Genomic DNA, 20,745 nt, shown 5'->3' on the forward strand with positions numbered 1-20,745 from the left:
CAGAGGGAACCCGATAAATTCTGATTTTGCATATTTTTATTACACAAATAATATGTGCTCATTATAAAACACATGCATACATATTGTATCAGTCAGCTAGTGCTGCACAAGCGCTGCTTAACAAATCACCCAAAACTTAATGGCTTAAACAATGTGGGTTTCTTTTTGCATAGCTTTATTGAAATATAATTCTCCTGCCATACAATTTACTTGTTTAAACTGTATATAATTCAGGCACTTCCCTGGTGGTCCAGTGGTAAAGAATCTGCCTTTTAATTCAGGGAACATGGGTTCAATCCCTGGTCAGGGAACTAAGATCCCACATGCTGCGAGGCCACCGCACCACAACTAGAGAGAATCCTGCATGCCTCAGCAAAGACTCTGTGTGCCACAGCTAAGACCCGACACAGACTAAGGAAAATAAGTAAATAAAATAAATAAATATTTTTAAAAGTAAGGTGTACAATTCAATGTATTTTTGGTATATTACATTATTATTTTTTAAAATTGTGGTATGAGATATACATAACACAAAATTTACCACTTTAACCATTTTAAGTGTCCAATTCAGTGGCATTAAGTACATTTGCGATGTTGTGCAACTATCATAACATCTGTTTTCAAAACCTTTTCATCCCCCCAAGCAGAAACTCTGTGCCCATTAAGTAATAGCCCTTCTTTCCCCTCTCTCCCCTCATTCTCCTCCCCTGGTAGCTTCTAATCTATTTTCTGTCTGTGAATTTGCCTTTTCTAGATATTTCATATACGTGGGATCGTACGATGTTCGTCCTTTTGTGTCTGGCTTACTTGACTCAGCATAATGTTTTCCAGGTAAGCATGTATTTTTCTTGCTCACAGGTGTGTTGTCGGCTGGGCTAGCGCCAGGCTGTGGTTCGGTTCAGCCCTTCTTGTCATGTCTTCATGGTCTCCATTGGCAGCAGGAAGGTCAGTCTTAAAGACTGTGGTCTTCGTGGTCAGCCATTTCCTGGGGTGCCTTCTTCTCACTGAGGGTCACAGAAGCCTGAGAGACCAAACTATACCAAGCAAGCACATTTAAGGCCTCTGCTCTGGGCACCTCCATCCAAATTCTATTGGCCAAACCAAGTCACCCGGCCAAGTTCAACATCCACGGGCCAGGGAGATATACCCAGCCCACAGGGGAGAAGCTGCAAAGCCAGGGCAAGGAGGGGAGTGAAGAATTGAGAACAATAATCCAATCTCTGCACAGACTTACACATATAAATGTCTCCCTCACCCCACCCTTACCCCAATCCTGTTACCTCTCCAGAGGGAACCACTGATATCAGTATCATATTGTCCAGTGACTTACTTTTTCCACTTAACAATAAGCTGGGAACTCTTTCCCTGTCAATACATATAGATCTTCCTTGTTCTTTGCAACTGCAGTGAAACTGTTTCTGAGAACAGGAGATTAGGATGCAGACCTGCCCGGGGGAAGATCAGATGAAGACTCAGAAGGAAGGTGGCCATCTGCCAGCCAAGGAGGGAGGCCTTAGAAGAAACCAACCCTTCCAACACCTTGATCTCAGCCTTCCTGCCTTCAGAACTGCGAGAGAACAAATTACCGTGGTTTAAGCCCCACCCCACCCCTGACCCCTCCACCCTCAGCCTGTGGTACTTTGTCCTCGCAGCCCGAGCTGCTCTAGGTCTTCTAATTCTAGAACATCGAATTCTTCCCAATTAGTAACAATTACTGTAGCGAACATTCTTGTACACCTTTAACAATGGACATGTGAGGAGCTTGTAGGCAGCTGAAAAATCTGTTCTGTCCTGGATTCAGGTGGGTTTGCTGTTTCACCCCGCAGGGAGCACATGAGGAATTTTCCATTTATCTGAGGGTGAAGACCAGAGGTTCTGGGCGTTTGCCTGTGCTAGGGCAGTTGCCGCTGTTAAGAGCTTTTCTTTTCACCCCTGACCTCTCCCTGCACTTCCATCCTCCCCCACGGGTCATGGTCTCCATCTGCTTGGCAGGGGTCACAGCCAGATTGTGGGTGGCACCCGACCTGACCACAGCCCACGGTCTTTGCACAGTCCCCCGCAGTCACTGGTCCAGTGGGAGGGAAGTCGGGGTGAGTGGGCTTCAGAATCAGGCTCACTGTGACTCTCAGCTCCTTTCCAGTTCCCTCTGCTTACAAAAGTCAATAAATAAACATTGAAAATATAGAGGGAGTCAAGAGGCTAAGTAAGGAGAAAGCTTACTGGGGAAGGAAGGAGGCTGGAGAGAAGGGACCGGTTTGGGGTGTGGATTCTCCCACGGTGCTTTGAGAGGGGGCAGAGGTTTCCCAGACCTGACTCCTTCCCAGCCAGGACTCGATAACGTGGCAGGGCTTGGCCGCGGGCCCACAGGTCCCATCTGGTTATTCTGGCTGTGACAAGCCAGAAGCCAGGGCGCAGCCAGCTGGGCAAGTTCAGGGAGGCAGCGGAGGCCGCGCGTGGGGCGGGAGGGGGTTTTCCTCAGAAACGCCCTGCAGGGAGCAGCTGGCACGTCTTTGCCATCTGTCCCGGGCAGCGCCAGGCCATGGCCCTTCCAGCTCCATCTTTGACTGGGCGAGCGGCCGCCACCGCATGAGTCAGCCTGTTGCTGGAAGCTTCTGAGAGTCACTGCTCTGAGCCGTGCTGACAGACCACCCAGGAGGAAGAGGGCCTCGCCCCTGACTGCCAGGATGTTCCCTGAGGGGCTGTGTTCTTGCCACACTGAGGCCAGAGGCAGCCGTCACAGAAAACGCTTGTCTGGCCTCCTGTCTGTCCGCGTGACAGCTTCTGTAGCTCCCACATCCATGAGATAAAGACCCAAATCCTCTTGCCGTGCTCCCTCCCACCAGGGTCTGACCTCTGGGCTCACCTCTTCCCACTCTTGTGCCCCCCAGCACACACCCAACCCCTGCACCCCTGGGGCACCCATTCCCTCCCACCTCCCCCAGCTAATGCCTCCAACCTGTCGGGACCTCAGACAGGCCTCCTGACCCCAGGCTAGGTCAGCCCCCACCACCACCACCACCCCCCCGCCCCCCCCCCCCGCCCCCCGCTCTCTACGCTCCTGGCTCTTGCTTCTCTGACCTTAACACTCATCCCAGCTCAATGTCATGACTTTTCATTTGCCGTCTTTCCCACTGGACTGTAGGCATGGCCACAGTGGGGGTCATGCTATAGGCTCTGCAGAGCCCATGGTGGGCCCTAGAGCATTTGATGATGACAGAAAAGGCTTCTCACATTCTACTGTATTTGCTTGTCTTTCCTTGAGGGCAGACGCTGCAGTGGGTTCATTTCTAGATCCCCAAATTTTAGCCTGATCAAAGACCTCATTCCTAGTTCCAAAGATGGGCAGGCTCTGATTTCAATAACCAAGCAGGCCTTTCCATGAACTGGCCAGAAACACATTCAGGTCCATCTCCCATGCTCCACATACAGAGAGGTCCCCTAGCCAGAGGAGAGGAAAGGGTTACAGCACTCACCTCTCAGCGCCCTCCCACCCCACCCCCTCTGACAGGTGAGACAGGTGGTGGTAGGTGTGGTCCCAGCAGCCCTGGGGCCACAAGGAACTGGGCCTGCCCCTTCCAGGTTCAGACCTGGAACAGGGCAGTGGTTTTGCCCACAGTTCCAGCAGGTGTATGGCAATGGCAGAGGTCACGGTATATGTCCTGGCACCCCAAGCAGTGCTGGGATGCAGAGCCATGAGGCCACCTTCATCACAGAGCTCATGTGTGTCGTGGCTCCGGCCTGAAGTCGGCAGGCATCCAGGGGCTGGGCTGCTTGCACAGTAATCCTTTCAAATGATGTCACTGACATCTATTCCTGCACCTGTATTTCAAACGTAGGGTTTGTGCCTGAAATTGCACAACCCCATGGGAAAGTTGCATTATCAGGCTCATAATTAAAAGCTTAGAGACTTCAACTAATTTAGGTGACAGTCTGATGGCCAAAAGGAGAAAGTCTGATTACAAAGGGGCATTTATTGGGAGGTCTGGATCCCTTCCAGCACCTTGCACATACATGCATAGGAGGCACTTGGTACGTGTTTGTGGAATGAATGAATGATATAATGTTTGCCCTCCTGAGTCTGTGGGTCTTATTCTATTCAGAAATCTGTCCCCAGCTATCACACACAGACACGTATACTCACCACAGAGCAGGGCTTTGCTCATTGAAGGGAAGCAGGGAGCTGGCCACAGTGAGCTGATTCATCCTTATAGTCTTTTTAAGTCACTAGCAACAAAGAGGGGTGCAAGTGGGAATCTTCTACAACATTGCATTTCTCTGCAAAAAGAGGCAATCAGCAAGTGTTGGTGGCAGTGGGGAGCAGTTGTACGCATAGAGGGAATACAGCCCACTTGGTCCACAGAAGTGGTGAGGCTAGTGTTTCTGCTCTCTCTTGGGGTAAGGGGTGCTGGAAGGTGACCAATTATTTCACCCAACAGATAGCTACCAAATGCTGCTGTGGGATAGCCACTGGGATCAAAGTGGTGAACAAGACAGAACTGGTTCCTCCTCATTAAAAGACACTAAGTAGGTAAACAAATATATAAACAAGGCAATTCCATATTTTGGTAAGTGCTATGAAGGAGACAATAAAAGATAAGCTGAGACCCAAAGGTTGAGTTCTTCATTGCAGACAACAGAATCCACTCTAACTGGTTAAGTAGAAAGAGGTTTGTTGCAGAGACTTAGTTCACTACAAAATTCCCAGGAGGCCTAGGGAACCACACTTGGATGCTACAGAAAACAACCCAGCCGGGAAGATGCCCAGTCCCACCATGGACTGCTCCAGTGGAAGCCTTCCTGCTGCCACCGCTCTCCACCTCTGACGCCTTGGACTAGCATCAGTGTTCCTGTCTGCTTAAGCTGCTGCCACAGAAAAACCTTCCAAGTCATGTGAGGATGCTGCTGCCTGTCAGAGCTTGGGTTCCATGCAGAGCTCTGCTTTTGGGAGGCCTGGGAAAAAGAGTTTTGAGCTTCCCGGATGCCATGGGAAAGCACATGAGAGGGAGACTGCAGTGGGTTCTACAGGATCTAATCTACATTGTTGCCACAACACACAAGAAAATGTTAAAAATTACAGTGCAGTGGCTAAGAATCCACCTGCCAATGCAGGGGTCACGGGTTCGAGCCCTGGTCCAGGAAGATCCCACATGCCGCGGAGCAACTAAGCCCGTGCACCACAACTACTGAGCCTGTGCTCCAGAGCCCGCAAGCCACAACTACTGAGCCCACATGCCACAACTACTGAAGCCCGCGTGCCTAGAGCCCATGCTCTGCAACAAGACAAGCCACCGCAATGAGGAGCCCATGCACCACAACAAAGAGTAGCCCCCGCTCGCCACAACTAGAGAAAGCCCACGCACACAGCAACGAAGACCCAACGCAGCCAAAATTAAATAAATAAATTTATATTTAAAAAATTACAATGTCTAATGGTGTGGCTATGGAAGATGTTTGATTTTTTTCTTTCATTTTAATGCATTTTATTTATTTTTGCTTGTTTTCCCCAAATTTTTATAATGAACCCATAATATTCACGAAACAAAAGCAAAAGCCAATAGAGTTATTTTCAGAAGAAAAAAACCAGAGGAAGAGTTTCCCAGCCCAGCTCGGAGGGAGAGCCCTGATTCACATGGCAGCCCAATGGCCACCTTGGGCGGGTTCTGATCATTTGGCCACCTGCAGCATTTCCACTTTCCGATAAGAACAAAATACACATGCATGTATAAATGAAATACAGACCATGTAATTTCAGTGATTCTACATACAAGTTAAAAGCTCTCATATTTGCATTTATAATGGCTTTGCACATGGGAATTCTCTGGTGGTCCAGTGGTTATGAGTCAGCACTTTCACTGCCATGGGCCTGGGTTTGATCCCTGGTCAGGGAACTAAGATCCTACAAGCTGCGGCCAGAAATAAAGAAAGAAAAAAAGTCTTTTTAAAAAATGGCGTTGCACAATATAAAAATAAATGGTAAATGGCAAAGTTCATGCTAATAATTTTTAATTTTAGTTTTTCTTTACTTAAAACATTAAATAGCAAATTTAAAAAAATACCATGAGAAGATGAGAGAAAGACTACAGAAGAAAGGAAAAAACTTTCTATTTTAATACCATTAATGGCACTTTTTCTTTTTGTTTGAAACAAGGGGGCTCACATTTTCATTTTGAATTGGGCCACGTAAATTATGTAGCTGGCCCTGCTGTCGCCAGCACTGGATGTCATCATTTTGTAAAGTCTGTGCAGTAACAAAGATATGGGGCTACCAGAAGTCTCCTACATGGATGGTGGGCATGTAAAATGGTACAGGATCTTAGAAGACAGTTTGTCAGTTTCTTATAAAGTTATCTATACACCTACCGTAGACCCAGCAATCTTGCTCCTAGGTATTTATCTAAGTGAAATGAAGACTTATGTTCATACAAAAACCTCTATATGAGCATTTACAGTGGCTTTATTCATAAATGCCCCAAGCTAGAAACAACCAAATGTCCTTCACCTGGGAAAGGGATAAACAAGACGTGGTACATGCATGCAATGAAACATGACTCAGCCATAAAAAGTAGCTAAGCAGGGACACACACCACAATATGAATGTATCCCAAGTGCATTATGCTAAGACAAAGAAGCCAGATTCAAAAGGCTCACGCTATATGATTCCATTTATAGGACATTCTGGAATAGGCAAAACTTTTTTTTTTTTAATATTGAGGTTTTTGATGTTTGTTTTTTAAACTTCTCTATTTTATTATTATTTTTAAATTATTTTTGGCAACACCACATGAGATCTTTAGTTCCCCAGCCAGGGATTGAACCCATGCCCCCTGCAGTGGAAGGGCAGAGTCTTAACCACTGGACCACCAGGGAAGTCCCTAGGTAAAACTTTTGGGAGAGATAACTGATCAGTAGTTGCCAGGGGCTGGGGGTGGGGGAAGCAGTTGACTACAGAAGGGAATGGGGATTTTTTTGTGTGGTGATGGAAGGATTCTAGATCTTAATCATGCTGCTGGTTATGTTACTGAAGCATACTTGGGTCCACTCACCCACACCCAGTAAAGCCAATCCAATGACACTGGGTTGTGGTGAAGGAAAGGGCAGCGTTTATTGCAGGGCACCAAGCAAGGAGTCCAGGCAGCTAGTGCTTGCTTATAAGACCTGATCTCCCCAATGGCTTTCAGGGAAAGGTTTTTAAAGATAGGACGTGGGGGCTTCCCTGGTGGCGCAGTGGTTGGGAGTCCACCTGCCGATGCAGGGGACACAGGTTCGTGCCCCAGTCTGGGAAGATCCCACATGCCACAGAGCGGCTAGGCCCGTGAGCCATGGCCGCTGAGCCTGCGCATCCAGAGCCTGTGCTCCGCAACAGGAGAGGCCACAACAGTGAGAGGTCCGCATACCGCAAAATAAATAAATAAATAAATAAATAACGATAGGATGAGGGAGAGGGGTTGCAGGGTGTGTGGTCAGCTCGTGGACATTTTTCTGATTGGTTGGTGGTGAGGTAATCAGGAGTCAACATCATCAACCTTCTGGTTCCAACTGGTCTGGGGTCTATGTGCTTGTGGGCAGCATACAGTTAACCCTTCCACCTGATGGGGGTTTCAGTATCTGCTAAATGGCTCAAAGGACATGGCTCAGAATATTCTCTATAGTCCTTGAGGAGGAGTTAGATGTCCTTGACTTTAGCCATTAAACAATGGCTAAACTATTATTTTGTCTTGCTTGACTGTTTTCCTTTGCTTTTGCCTTTTATCACTTCTCTGATTAAATTTATTCTTTGGAACTCGGGGAAGGCCTAGGAAGCTAAAGTTTTTCTACAAACAAAAGGGAGGTTGAGGACATGGGGAGGTCTGTCCCAGGAAGACCCTGTAGGGTCCTGCTCGGTTACAGTTATACAACTGTACACATTCCTCAAAACTCATAAAGCTGTACAGTAACAAGGGTAAATTTTACTGCATCTAAGTTATACTTTAATTTTTTAAAAAGCATCTGCAAATTTATTAGCCAAGAAAAGGGAGCTCTTTGTGGTTTTTATGCACGTCAGAAACCTCGAGCAATGGACCGGGAACTCGAAAGTAGGAAACTTGAGGGAGCAAAGGGACTTTGCAGCTGTGGCTTCCTGGGAGTTAAGCTGTGGCTTTGCTGGGTGCCGAAGATGGACTTGCCAGGAGGCTGCTCCCATGAAAAGCAGTTGTAGAAGGACCTGGGGGTGGGGTGGGTTTAGGGTACCTGGCTGGACACCCTGTCCCATTTCTGCTCCCACCCTAGGCCCTGGCCTGCCAGCAGCAGCAGCAGCTGCTTGAGCTCTGGCCTGCCTACACTGAGCTAATTATATGCAGAATGGATTGATTGGTGTTGACAGGGAGCTATTTACCCGTCTAATTAATTATGCCAACTAATTTTCAACTTAATTGCACTTCTTGGGTCGCTGGGTAATGCAAGCGTACAATTTTCCTGCTGCTGCAGGCCTTGATGGGGATGTGGTAGGGAGAGGCTGGCAGGTGCTCTGGGAGCTCAAACAGGCGCCCTGTTCCTCCAGGTTCCTGGGCCCACAGCCCAAGCTCTCAGGCCCCGGCTGCCCCACAGACAAGCTCTGGAATCCTATCTGAGCACCTTCTGCCTGTGCAAGTGGGCCTCTGCCCCAGGAGCTCTGAGCCGTTTATTCACCTAACAAACATTCATTGAATGCCTACCACGTGCAGCCCCAAAGTGGGAGAGGCGCTGGGGAAGCTAAGTCGTGCCTAACCTGTCCCGTCCCCCGCCTCAAATCGCTCACAGTCTAGAGGAGGAGATTTTCACTTACACCAGCAATTACAGAATTTGGGTGCAGATAGGAGCCAGGTCTTTGGAGACAAACCCAATCCAGGCTCTGCAGTTGGGCTCTTGAGGAATTTACTTAACCTCCCTGTGCCTCGGTTTTACAAAGACATTGCAGGGCTGTGACAGGATGCAGTGTATCATATAATATCGACAATATTCCGGAAGATATATTGGTGCTGTATTAGGCTGAGGAGCAGAGCAGAAACTGGGCAAGTTTGGACCACTCATCACACAGGCCTTCTCCCTTAGATCTCACACCCTCTGAGGCTCATCCCGTCAAGGAGGCAGAAGGCACCGTGGTTACCAGAGGGACCGGACCACCCGCCTGCGGCTCCTGGATCAGCCACTTCCCGGCCAGTGAACTTGGTAGTCAGGTAACCTCTGTGTTTCAGTTTCCTTCATCCATGAAACAGAACTGGTCATAATAGCACTTACTCACAGGGCTGCTGTGAGGACTGAATGAGTTTACACACGTAGAGCACGTAGAAGAGCACCTGGTACTTAGGACGTGTTCCAAAAGTGTTCTGTGGTTATATGGACAGAAAAGTGAAGTTCAGGCAGGTCCTCTAAGTTACCTACCTGAGGTCACATATTATCATAGGCACAATCTGAACACAGTTGTGCCTGATTCCAAGGGCATGGAAGCTTTTTGACTTTGCACCACTCAAGGAATTAAATGCAGTGGGAGATGGGGAAGTGCACCCATCACTAGTACAAGACTGACTGAGACAAGTTCTAGAAGCACCTTGTAGGCTCAGAGGAGAAGCAGTTAAGGCTGTTTAGGAATAGTCGGGAAAGGCTCCCTCCCATAGATGGGAATCGGGAGAGATCTTGAATGCAGAGAAGGATTTGAATAAATTGTGTTGGGGGAAGCAAGGACTTCCAGCTGAGGGGGCGGGCTGAGCAAAGGCAGGGGACTGGACCTCCTACATGGGCGAGGGCCAGTCATGTCACTAGTCATTCCCCGGGCCCTAGGCCAGGGTTCCTCAGTCTTAGCACTATTGACATTTGGGGCCAGATAGTTCTTTATGGTGGGGGCTGTCCTGTGTACTGCAGGGTGTAGCAGCATCCCTGGCTTATACCCACTTGATGCCAGTGGCTTCATCACCCCTCCAAGCTGTGACAACCAACAATGTCTCCAGACACCGCCACATCCCCCCCTAGATGGGCAAAATCGCCCCCTGTTGAGAAGCATGGCCCTAGACAAATGGAATTCTCAGGAAGCCCCAAACACCACTCATTTGCTAACAGGAGACTGGCTTCTCATTGCTTACCTCTTTGTCAGTATCCTCATGAGTCAGAGAGACTACACTTCAGGTCACAGGATGGAAGAAGGGAAGTAAGTTGTCCATAATCCACAGCGCCTGGAATCAAAGGCTCTTTGATAAGGATTTCTCAACGTATGACAATGTGGCTCAACAGCTGGCCAGACTTCCTGGTCCAGAAGTGCAATCCCAGGGGAGAAATTTGTTATTTCAGCCAGCAGACCCAGCAAGAATGATGACATTTCACATGGCTGGGGCTGCAGAGGAGGGGAGGGCCAACGCTGATGACAGTCACTGGCCAGCTGTGTGACTTTGAGAACAGTCACTTTCCCTTTCTGGGCAACAGTTTTCTCATTAGTACATCTTGGATGTACGGTTTTCTCATCAGTACATCCAAGATTCCTTCTAGGTGAGAACTTCTCTTTGAGCCCCGTAGAGAGCAGTGAGGGGATGGTTCCCAGCTTACAGGGAAGAAGTTCTATGATCAACTAGTAACGTCTGCCAGGAGTGCAGGAACGGGGGCAAAGGTGGGACAGCACACAGAGACTGCATTTGCTGTCTATTCTAAAGGATTTGATAAGAGTCCCTGGGGTCTGCGTAAGGGCAGGGAGCTGGGGACAGGAGAAGCAGGGCTCTTCTTCCTCCAGCAGCTTGAGGGGAAAGTTCCACTCAAAGAGTCTTTAAAAAAAAAAAAAAAAAAAAGATAGCTACTGCGCAAGTAGACTAGTGAAAATGGCCCCCACAGGCCACGGAGACCTGCCTCTGTCTCAGAGGGACCTCCCATCATTTATTCATCTACCAAAGAGAATCAGGCCCAGGTGAAAGGCGAGCCCCAGAACATCTACCCACTTCTGTCCTTCTCCCATACACACTTTCTGGAACTGATAAGAGGGCTTGGATTGTTCTGAGAGTGGAAAGGGACCGGGGAAAGGAAGGGAGGGTGAAGCTTGGCACAGTGGAAAGTGCACTGGCTTTGGAGGGACTGTGTCGGGCTCTGCCACTTACTAGCTGGGCAAGTTACTCAACTTCTCTGAAACTTGCTTACCTCATCTGTGAGACGAAGCCTCATCCTCCATGTGTCCCTTAGCTCAGAGAGCCAGCGTGCAGGGAGGACTCGATGACGGCCAGGTGGAGGAGAGGTCAGGCTGCAATGTTCACACAGGTCACAGACATGCAGGGCCCCAAAGGCTAGGCTCGAGACTTGGTGCTCAACGTGCCAGGCAACTGCGAGCCATCCACAGCTTCTGAGCCTCGGAGGGAACCAGCACAAATCCCACGGATTATTATCCCCTCACCAGACTGGGGACTGGATTTGATGACAGATTGGAGAGTGGGCTGAGGACCCAGAGGAGATGGAGAGGAGGGAAGGTCCAAGGAGAATGTGGGCAAGAGGTGAAGTCAATCTGCACAAGCAGGGAGCTGGCAGAAGGGAGGGCGTGCGGAGCCAGGGGCACCAAAGACAGAGAGGGTATTAGCTTTGTCCCCATCAAGGGTCCAGGCCCTGTGGAAGGAGATAAAGTGGAATAAGGGGAAGAGTGCCCGAGGTCTTGAATTAGATTCCTTCTATATCCTTCAAAAGAGAAGAAATCCCTTTTAAATCCCCTTTCTCTTTCTTGGACTGTGCGTTTAAAAACACTGCTCTACTTCCAGACAGCCTCCCTCCACAGCTTTTGTGGGGTTACAGATGCTTATATATAGCACTGTCCTCCAAAGAGTAGATAGATGTGCCGCAGAGAGGCATCTGGCTCTTACCACGTGCCAGCTGTTTGAAGACCACTCAATCCTAGTTTCCTGCCATAATTCTCATAGCGGATATTGTCAGGGCCCCGCTCTTACCTCGTTAGCTTGTCCTTTGCACTTGTGACCTCTGCCTGCAGGCTTTCTCGGGCTCCAGGGCTGTGCTTGGTGAGCCCACAGAACCGGCCAGTAGGGCTGGGGAACTAATGCAGCCCCAGAAGCAGCCCTGGACCAACGATCAGTGGGGGTTGGTAGATAGATTCTGCAGTTTTCTCAGCCTTTGGGTAGGAAAAGTCTGAGATGTATTCTATACCGTCTCCTGGAGGTCCCCGGCAGGACCAGAGCCCAGACGTTCCCACAGATGTTCATAAATCCCAGATGTCCACAATGGTGACATGCTCCTTAACGTACCCTGCCCCGAGCAGCTTCCCCTCACCTTCCTGTCTCACTCCTCTGCTCCCCTACCAGAGCATCTTGGGATCACCTCCCAGTTAGCTACTTGTACTCGAATCCTAGTCTGTTTCTGGAAGAACCCAATCAAAGGCAGTCCGTGTAAGCAGCTTTGGGCAGGAAAGAGCTCTCTGCAGGAGGCCCCTTTGTCCTGTCACTAACCTCAAACCAGGCGCCCTATGCCCTACTCACCTCCGGCCCTAGCACACCTTTCAAATCTTTTGATCACACCACACCTTGTCTAATCTGTTGGTTCTTTCCATAGATCAAATTAGAAATGAAGAATAAGTAATCAGCCGATGACCAGATCTCTTCCCTAGCTTTTCTTTCAGCAATCTCACGAACAAACTGTGTGAACAAGAGAGCACCTAAGGGAGAATCACAAGGAGCCGACAAGCCTGCACACGGGGAGGGATGGCGACGACTCTGACTCCCTACGTCAATGACTGAGATTACTTCCCCTTTTCCCTTTACAAACTCCACGGCTGAGCAGAATTTTGGGAGGTGGGTTTTGGGGACACTGGGTCCATTTCCCCAGATTGCCAGCATTCTGATTAAAGGCAGCTTTCCTTTTCACCAACTTTTGTCTCTCTCTGGAATATTGATTTTTGCGCGTCAAGCAGTCAGACCTGATTCAGTAACATCAGGGCTCTAGGTTTTGCATTCCATTGACGTGGAATTGACCATGGCCTGACCTGGAAAGAAAAAGTGGCTCCTCCCTTAGCAGTTCATCTACTTCAAACACGCCTGCGGCCACCTGCCCCACCAGCACCAAGACAGACTGATCCCATCGGTCCGTGGGCCCGGACACAGCCGAAGATTCTTCTCCAGATAGTATTCCAAGCAGCCGTCGCTTCCAACAGATCAGCGCCGGCCCCAGAAATGGAACCTCTCTGGGGGTTCTGTTCAAGCATAACCGCTGCAAACACAATAAGGGAAGAGAGATGGGAAAGAAAGCTTTTCCAGAGAATGGGGAGGGCTGGGAACTTGGAGGTGTTACCAAGAGAAAGGAGCAGTGCCTGGTGAACAGTGCTGCCTGGGGGGCATCCAGCTTCCCTCCTCACATGGGCACAGGATGGATGGCAGATCTCAGGGGCCCATCAGGGAAACTGTCTCTGAACCAACTGGCGTCTGAAATGAGGAGCACAGGAGGGGACCTGAGGCACAGCGGTGACTGTGCTGGGAGAGGCTGCTTGCTTTGTAAATGGGGCCTGAGGGTCTTGCGAGAATTGCACAACAAGCTGGAAAGCTGGCTCACCTTGGCTGCTGGGAGGAGAAGAAGTCTCCCAGGGCTGAGTGTGCCCAGGCGTGATAGAGCCAGCCCTCCTGGCCCGCGGGCAGGGCGGGTGTCGCTCAGAGATAAACCAACCCCTGGCAGCGGGTGATGATTCCTGTGAAGCATTGCTCAGGAGGGCAGGATTACCTTGGAGCAGGTAATCCTGGATGCGGGCCGCACACCAGTGCTAGGAGTGGGTGCTTTCCAGAAGTGCTGTGAGCCCCGCTCCTCCTGGGTGGTGTGGCCCGCTTGCCCCTGACATCAGGAAGAGCTCGGGTGCCGGCTGCCCCCCACACGACTCAGGGACAGGGCAGCATGAGCGGGGCAAGACACGTGGGCAAGATCCAGAAACGCCTGGAAGAGGTCAAGAGCCAGTGGGTCCGGCCAGCCAGGGCTGACTTCAGTGACAATGAGAGTGCCCGGCTGGCCACAGATGCCCTCTTGGATGGGGGTCCCGAGGCCTACTGGCGGGTGCTCAGCCAGGAAGGCGAGGTGGATTTCTTGTCCTCGGTGGAGGCCCAGTACATCCAGGCCCAGGCCAAGGAGCCCCCCTCTGCCCCGGAGCCCCCAGGAGAGGCCGCGGCAGGTTCCAAGGGACTCGATTCCTGCTCCGTGGCCTCAAGTACCTACTTCCCTGTGGCCTCAGAGGGCAGCGAGCCGACCTTGCTGCACACCTGGGCCTCAGCTGAGAAGCCCTACCTGAAGGAAAAGTCCAGCGTCACCGTGTACTTCCAGACGGACAAGCGCAACAACATCAGGGACCTCATCCGCCGCTGCATCACCCGGACCAGCCAGGTAGCGATGGCGGACTCTGCGTCTCCTTGGCCATGGGGTGGGGGGACTGGTGGAGAAGAGGAGAGAGGGATGTGTCCTGCTCTAAGGGATGGAGTCCAGGTGACTGGAGCTTAGGATGGAGCCAGGGATGTTACGCTCTGCCCTGCCCTAGATCATTGATTTCCTGATCCCATTTGTCACAGTCTGGGTCCCGGCCACCAACACCCATCACTGGAACTCCGGCAATAGCTTCCCATCTGACCCTCCTGTTCCATCTTGAGCCCGACCACCTAGTCTCCAAGCTGCTGTAGACACTTTTTCTATACTTCAAATTTAACTTGGTCCCTTTGTTGCTTAGAGCCTTCAGTGGCTCCCAGTTGCCCCCAGTGGGACCAGCAGACTCCGTAGCATGGCTCACGGCCTCTCCAGCTCCCCTTCCACCCCCTGCCACTCAGTCCTGAGTGACCTGCAGATTCTCAAACACATCAGGTTCTGTCCTGAGGCCTCTGCACATGCCGTTCCCTCTGCCTGGAGCCCCCTCACCTTCCCTGCTTTTCCCTTAACACCTACTCCTCAGGACCCAGCATTGAAGTCCCGTTCTCAGGAAGCCTTTCCTGAGTTCCCCAGCCTAGGCGAGGTGCCTCACTTCTGTATTTCTGAATGAAGCGGCCACTCCACTGGGACACAAACTCGCCCTGTTTCCTCTCAGGCTCGGCTTAGACCTGTCTGCCCACAAATTCAGTGCAGCGCTTGAATCCAACCTGTGGTCAGGCAGAGACAGAGGAGGCAGCAGAGGTTTCTCCCTCCCCAGAGTGTTTATATTTTAATAAGTGACTTTAGAAGAAGAAAAATCCTTCAAGGCCAGAGCTTAGCTGGCAGAATTTCAGGCACCGGGACTGGCATTTGGCCGGGAGTTCTCCCAATGCTCCTGGAACTGCAGGCCCACAGGGGCTGCCTGCTCCCCCGGGGAATTGGCGGGGGGCACCCCCGATCATTCTACCCAGGTGCACAAAATGACCATTCAGCACAGGGGTACAGGTGCCCCTCCACCTCCTGAAGCTGCAGGGGCAGGGGTGAGAGTGGACCCCAAGGAAAGGACTCAGTGTCATCTGCAAAGGGTCTCTCTCATCACTAAAATTATTTAGTTTGTTCCACTTAAAAGAATTCAAAAATGGGCAAATTGATATTTAAGCTCATTTTCTGCTGAGATCCCACTCTCATGACAGAATCCCCTCCCGTGTCTAATAGTGTGTGTAATCTCATGGCTCCAGAAGAAGCCACCAGGAGGGGGGAAGCTGTGCTCAAACGGGACGGAGGGAGTGGAGCTCTGGAGAATAAAATAGAAGGTGACAAGGGGTGGAGTATTGGCTTTTCACGCTGCTGGGCTACTTCAGAGCAGCATTTCATGCTTCCCTGGCAAGGCAGCATCAGGAACTGACAGGTGGGCTCAGGCAGGCAACCAGGAGTGCCCACACTGCCTGGGGTGGGCTGCACAACGCAGGGCAAGTCCCTTGACCTCCCCAGGCCCCAGATCCCACACTGGACTAAGGGGTCCCTTCCAGCTCCCAGGGCTTGTTCTTAAGTGTGCTACCTCTGGTCTCTGCTGGAGTTCAGTGCTCGCCTGAGGGCGGGGAACCAATGGTGTTGGCGAAATTCTCAGCCGCAGCTGCTGCGGCTCAAAGGGTGAGTGAGACTCCCTGGAAAGAAGCCAGGTTGGGGCTTGTCACAATCCCCAGGCTGAACGCTTCCCCTTCCCCCTACCCCACCTAGAGAGGCTTCTCTCTCTTCACCTCTGCGGCCTTGAGGCCTGCTGCTGTCCTTTGCTTTATCAACACAGTATGTTACAAATTTAGGACAACACTTAAAAATCAGAAGATTTCACCTGAAAGTAAGAATTTCCAGTTCCTCTTAGCAAGTCGGAAGACCTGGCTCTGTTGGCGCTGAGTTGAGGTCACCTCTTTGGGTGGGTCACCTTTGCGGCAGTCCCCACCACTCCCTCTTGTCCCAGGCCATGATGAACTTCACCCATCTTGTTACCTGTCAGACTCTTGCAGGCAGTTTGCAATACCATTCCCATACACAACACACACACACACAACAACACACACACACACACACACACACAGAGGGCTCAGGAGTGACCAGTGACCTGTTCCCACAGAGATGCCAGAGGGGGCTGGATCCCCAGCCACAGGCTGTAGATGGAAGTAGGCTGTGTCCACACAGAGGGAGGACAGGGGGTTTGTTTTCTCCCTCTCCTGTGGCTTCAGCCCCCTCAAGAAGAGAAGACAGGGGCACAAATGGAGCCAGCCTGCTGGGCGTCTCCCGGAGCGGCTTCTGCTCCCTGAGGAGCAGGCGTTCTCCCTCTTTCCCTTCATGCTTTCATCCCTTTATTCCACAAAGCCAGTCATTGGTCAGGCCCTGAACCCAGGATGGCAGAGCAGAACAAGGGGCCTCCCTCCCTCCAGCCACCTGCCCTTGGGGGAGAGGTGGGAAGAGAGGGGACACTGGTGGATGGCAGTGCTGGGCTTGAGCAACGCTTTGTGCCGGGGAGCAGACGGGAGGGTGACTAAGGCAGGCTTCACAGAAGCGGTGGCCTCTGAGTTGAGTCTCAACGGCTGAGTAAGAGTTTGCTGGGCAGAGAAGGGAGGTAAAGGAATTCCAGGTCTAGGGTGTGTCAGATACAGACGTCTAGAGGAGTGAGAGGTCTGGATGACCTGGAGGTAGGGAGGCGTGGAAAGGACTGTCAGGGAGGAGGAGGTTTTTGCTCACAGTGTCCTAGAAGCAGGAGGCACCACACACTGTGCAGGGCCACACGGGGAGCACCAGGGTGGCGAGGCAGGGCCAGGTGAACAGTTTAGGATTGGCTACTTTGAATAATTCTAGCAGGCTCTGGGCCACCTATGGTCCCTGGTTGTCCCATAGCTGGCACTGGGGTGGTTTAGGATGGGCAGGGAAATACTGTCTGGATGCTGGAGAGTCAGATAAAGGAGGCTTGGGACATGGCTCTGGATTGCTCGGTTAGCATATCAGAGGCTGCGCCTAGTCGAAGTGCTTGTGATCTCTAGTAATCAGTTGGCGCTGGGATGTCAAAGTGTCATAAAACACAGAAAACAAAAAACACGAATTATCCATCCTCCAAGTGTGGTCCAGGATCCCTGAGAGTTCCAAAACCCTTCCAATGGGTCTGTGAGGTCCTGCCCTTTCTAACCACTTATCTGTGTGAGGCCAGATTATCTTTATATATCTCCCAACAACACATCACAACAGATTGCTACAGGAGCCGATGTGAGAACCAGCTGTCTCCTGGTAAGCCAGACACCACAGAGAGTTGCAAAACTGTAAAAGGATGCCATTCTGCTCACTCATTTTGCTGCTGCTTTGGAAAGTATAGTTATTTTTGCTTTAAAATTGTTATTTATGTTAACATGTAATGGGCTTAATATTGTTTTAAGGAATATTAGTTATTTTAAAATAACTAATAAACACTAAGAATTTTCTCTGTTTGTTTCTAATCTGACAAGTCTCAGTAGTTATGACCCACAGAAACCAGAGCCCTTTGGAGCCTCAGTAACTTCTAAGAGTGTCAAGGGGTCCCAAGACCAAAAAGGTGGAGAACTTGAGCAGGCAAGCCCCCTGTCCCTGCTCGATCCCCTCTCCCTCTCCCTTTCACTGCACAGAGAAAAATCTATTCAGTTCTCTGGGGAGGTAGGGGGAGAGTGGGGTGAGCATGCAGAGGACCAAGGGGGCAGCTGTGAGAAGGTCCCAAAGAAGCTCCCCCCACCCCTAGGTGTCAAGGACCACCTTTTCAGGCCAAGCCCCTGCCCTGGGAGCAGCTGAACAAGGGACAAGGGTGGAGGGATGGGACACAGCAAGAAGTCTGAGCAGGAACTGCACAATCCTGCCCCCACCCCTACTGCGCCCCCAGGGAGCTGACGAGCAGGTCTGCCTCATGCCTGACAACTGGGATTCCAGGGCCTCGAACACCACCAGGGTCCCCAGGGCGAGGTCTCCGGCTGTTCCCCCGACAAGGGCCGCTGAGGGACGGGCAGACCTGGGAGAGAGGGGTCTAGCCTGCCAGGCCTGTGGGGTCTCTGGGCCCAGGTCCCATCTAGGTCCTGCCAGAGTGGGGTGGGACGGCCCCCAAGGGCCAGCAGAGATGCTCCCTGCGCCCCCGGCATCCTCCTGGGATCTGTGATTGGCCTGTCTCCCTTCCCACGGGAGTTCCCTAGAGGAAGTCCCTCTCCCCCTCTGGGAGGCGGGGCTCAGCGCTGGCATATTGTCACTGCTCCAGATTGGCGGTGAGGGAGGGGAGCGCCAGGCACACCCAGAGGCGACACAAACAGGTGGGAACATGTGGTTGCAGGGGGATGGTCCTCTCACTGCTGCCTTTTTAAGGGCTGCTGGCCCCCTCGCACTGTGGTCAGCAGATAGGTGACGGGGGAGGGTCCACCTGGGCCCCCTTCCCTTCTTCTGTCCACATTCTCTTTGAGTTCTGCTCTGGGGTCCCCCAACCCTCCCAGGGCTTGACTCTCCCTACTTGGCCCATCCTAACCCACAAGCAGAGGAGGGACAGGCTGTATCTGATGTAAGCAGAGATCAGAGTCCTTCTCTTAGGCCTGCAGTAGACTGCAGTTGGGAGCATGGCTCTGGGTTGGGGTCTGGGGCATCTCCTCGCATTCCAGCTTTTGGAAAGTTACTTAACATCTCTGCACTCCTGGCTCTTCACCCGGGAAGCCAGGGTAACTGTGCCGTGAAGGTTACAGGGGACGAACATACGGCTGAGAGTAGGTGCTCAAGAAAGAGTTGCTGGGGGCTTCCCTGGTGGCGCAGTGGTTGAGAGGCCGCCTGCTGATGTAGGGGACACGGGTTCGTGCCCCGGTCCGGGAAGATCCTACATGCCGTGGAGCGGCTGGGCCCGTGAGCCATGGCCACTGAGCCTACGCGTCCGGAGCCTGTGCTCCGCAACGGGAGAGGCCGCAACAGTGAGAGGCCCGCGTACCGCAAAAAAAAAAAAAAAAAAAAAAGAAAGAAAGAAAGAAAGAGTTGCTGCTGTTATTACTCATCCACCAAAAGCAAGCTCAAAAACGAAGCATCAGCACGTAGGAGAGAAAGAGGGAAGAGTAGCAATCGAAGCACAAACTGGGCCTTGGGGTGCTAAGTGCCCCCCAACAACTGGCCCCAACATGCTTGGTGGTCCCACCAGGACCCAAATCCTCTTTCCCCTCCTGCCCCCTGCCCTTCCCAAAGCAGCAGGATTTCCAGCCCATGAGGAACTCACGTCTGCCGCTCAGGTAGTGAGGGATTCTCAGCCAGAATTTGAGGTCTCTGCAGGATGACCCCTGTCTGTGGGTATCACCCTAGTTGACCCGCAGCCCCCTGGCTGGGCCCCGCCATCTCACTGAAACTCCAGATTCTCAGAGCCTGCCGGCCAGGCAGCACTCCCAGACCAACTTCCTGCCTTAGCACGGGAAGTACCTCCTTCCTGTTCTCAGCCAACCCCACACCTCTGGGCTGGGCCGTCTGATTGGCCCTAATAAGAACCCTACTCTGTTCCTTTTTTATGCCCATAGTGGTGTGGGCACTAATTTTAACCGTCTCCCATAACCTGAATTAAAACAACATTCTCTCATGCTGGTATTCTAACATTATCCACACTTGCTCAAGAATAATGCATATAAAAATCACAATCATATTTTAACGACACACTTTACTTCTGCATATGTTTCCGTTTATATTACCTGGGCTTACGGTTAGACCCAACTTACATGACAGCTAATGCTCTTCTATCGTGCAATGTTTTATAGGTAAAGAAACTGAGGCCCAGAGATGGTAAGTGAGTTGTCCGAAGGCACTCAGCTAGCCTCCACTAGCGCCACAGCTGGAGCTAAAGTTCCCTGTCTTCCAGATCGTTTTTCCCCTGGATTATGTGCTACTGCTCTGTATTAGTTTCCTAGGGCTGCCGTAACAAATTATCACACATTTCGTGGCTCAAAACAACAGATAAGGGCTTCCCTCATGGCACATTGGTTAAGAATCCGCCTGCCAATGCAGGGGACATGGGTTCGAGCCCTGGTCTGGGAAGATCCCACATGCCGCGGAGCAACTAAGTCCGCGTGCCACAACTGCTGAGCCTGCGCTCTGAAGCCCGGGAGCCACCACTGCTGAAGCCAACGTGCTGCAACTACTGAAGGCCACACGCCTAGAGCCCGTGCTCCGCAACAAGAGAAGCCACCGCAATGAGAAGCATGTGCACCGCAATGAAGAGTAGCCCCCGCTCGCCACAACTAGAGAAAGCCCGCACACAGCAACGAAGACCCAACACAGCCAAAAATAAAATAAAATAAATTTATCAAAAAAAAACCCTTAAAACAAAACAAAACAAAACACAGATAAGTATTCTTTCACAGTTCTGGAGGCCAGAAG

General features: G+C 51.3%; 1 protein-coding gene and 1 long non-coding RNA gene across 17 annotated transcripts in view; one reads left to right on the top strand and one right to left on the bottom strand.

Annotated features, from left to right (window-relative positions):
* Window positions 1–20,323, bottom strand: LOC109549460 (uncharacterized). Of its 14 annotated transcripts, none has more exons than XR_004522788.2 (7): window positions 19,601–20,041; window positions 13,528–14,386; window positions 11,128–13,400; window positions 10,092–10,181; window positions 4,142–4,275; window positions 808–2,146; window positions 1–411 (listed from the first exon to the last, which is right to left on the bottom strand). It is a non-coding gene; the product is annotated as an uncharacterized lncRNA (long non-coding RNA). The 14 variants fall into 14 exon arrangements; XR_012327338.1 differs by lacking the exon at window positions 1–411 and adding an exon at window positions 4,772–5,903 and having other exon boundaries at window positions 843–2,146; window positions 4,142–4,224; window positions 19,601–20,323; XR_012327336.1 differs by lacking the exon at window positions 1–411 and adding an exon at window positions 4,772–5,903 and having other exon boundaries at window positions 843–2,146; window positions 19,601–20,323.
* The window catches only part of FAM83A (family with sequence similarity 83 member A), a 27,649-nt gene continuing 20,764 nt past the window's right edge, over window positions 13,861–20,745 (top strand). For all 3 annotated transcript variants that reach the window (XM_033842914.2, XM_073794716.1, XM_033842912.2), the window contains exon 1: window positions 13,861–14,340. In XM_033842914.2, coding sequence (XP_033698805.1) covers window positions 13,861–14,340 — 480 coding nt within the window. The remainder of the gene's footprint in view (window positions 14,341–20,745) is intronic.

Source organism: Tursiops truncatus, chromosome 17, assembly GCF_011762595.2.
Source record: "Tursiops truncatus isolate mTurTru1 chromosome 17, mTurTru1.mat.Y, whole genome shotgun sequence".
Classification (NCBI taxonomy): domain Eukaryota; kingdom Metazoa; phylum Chordata; class Mammalia; order Artiodactyla; family Delphinidae; genus Tursiops; species Tursiops truncatus.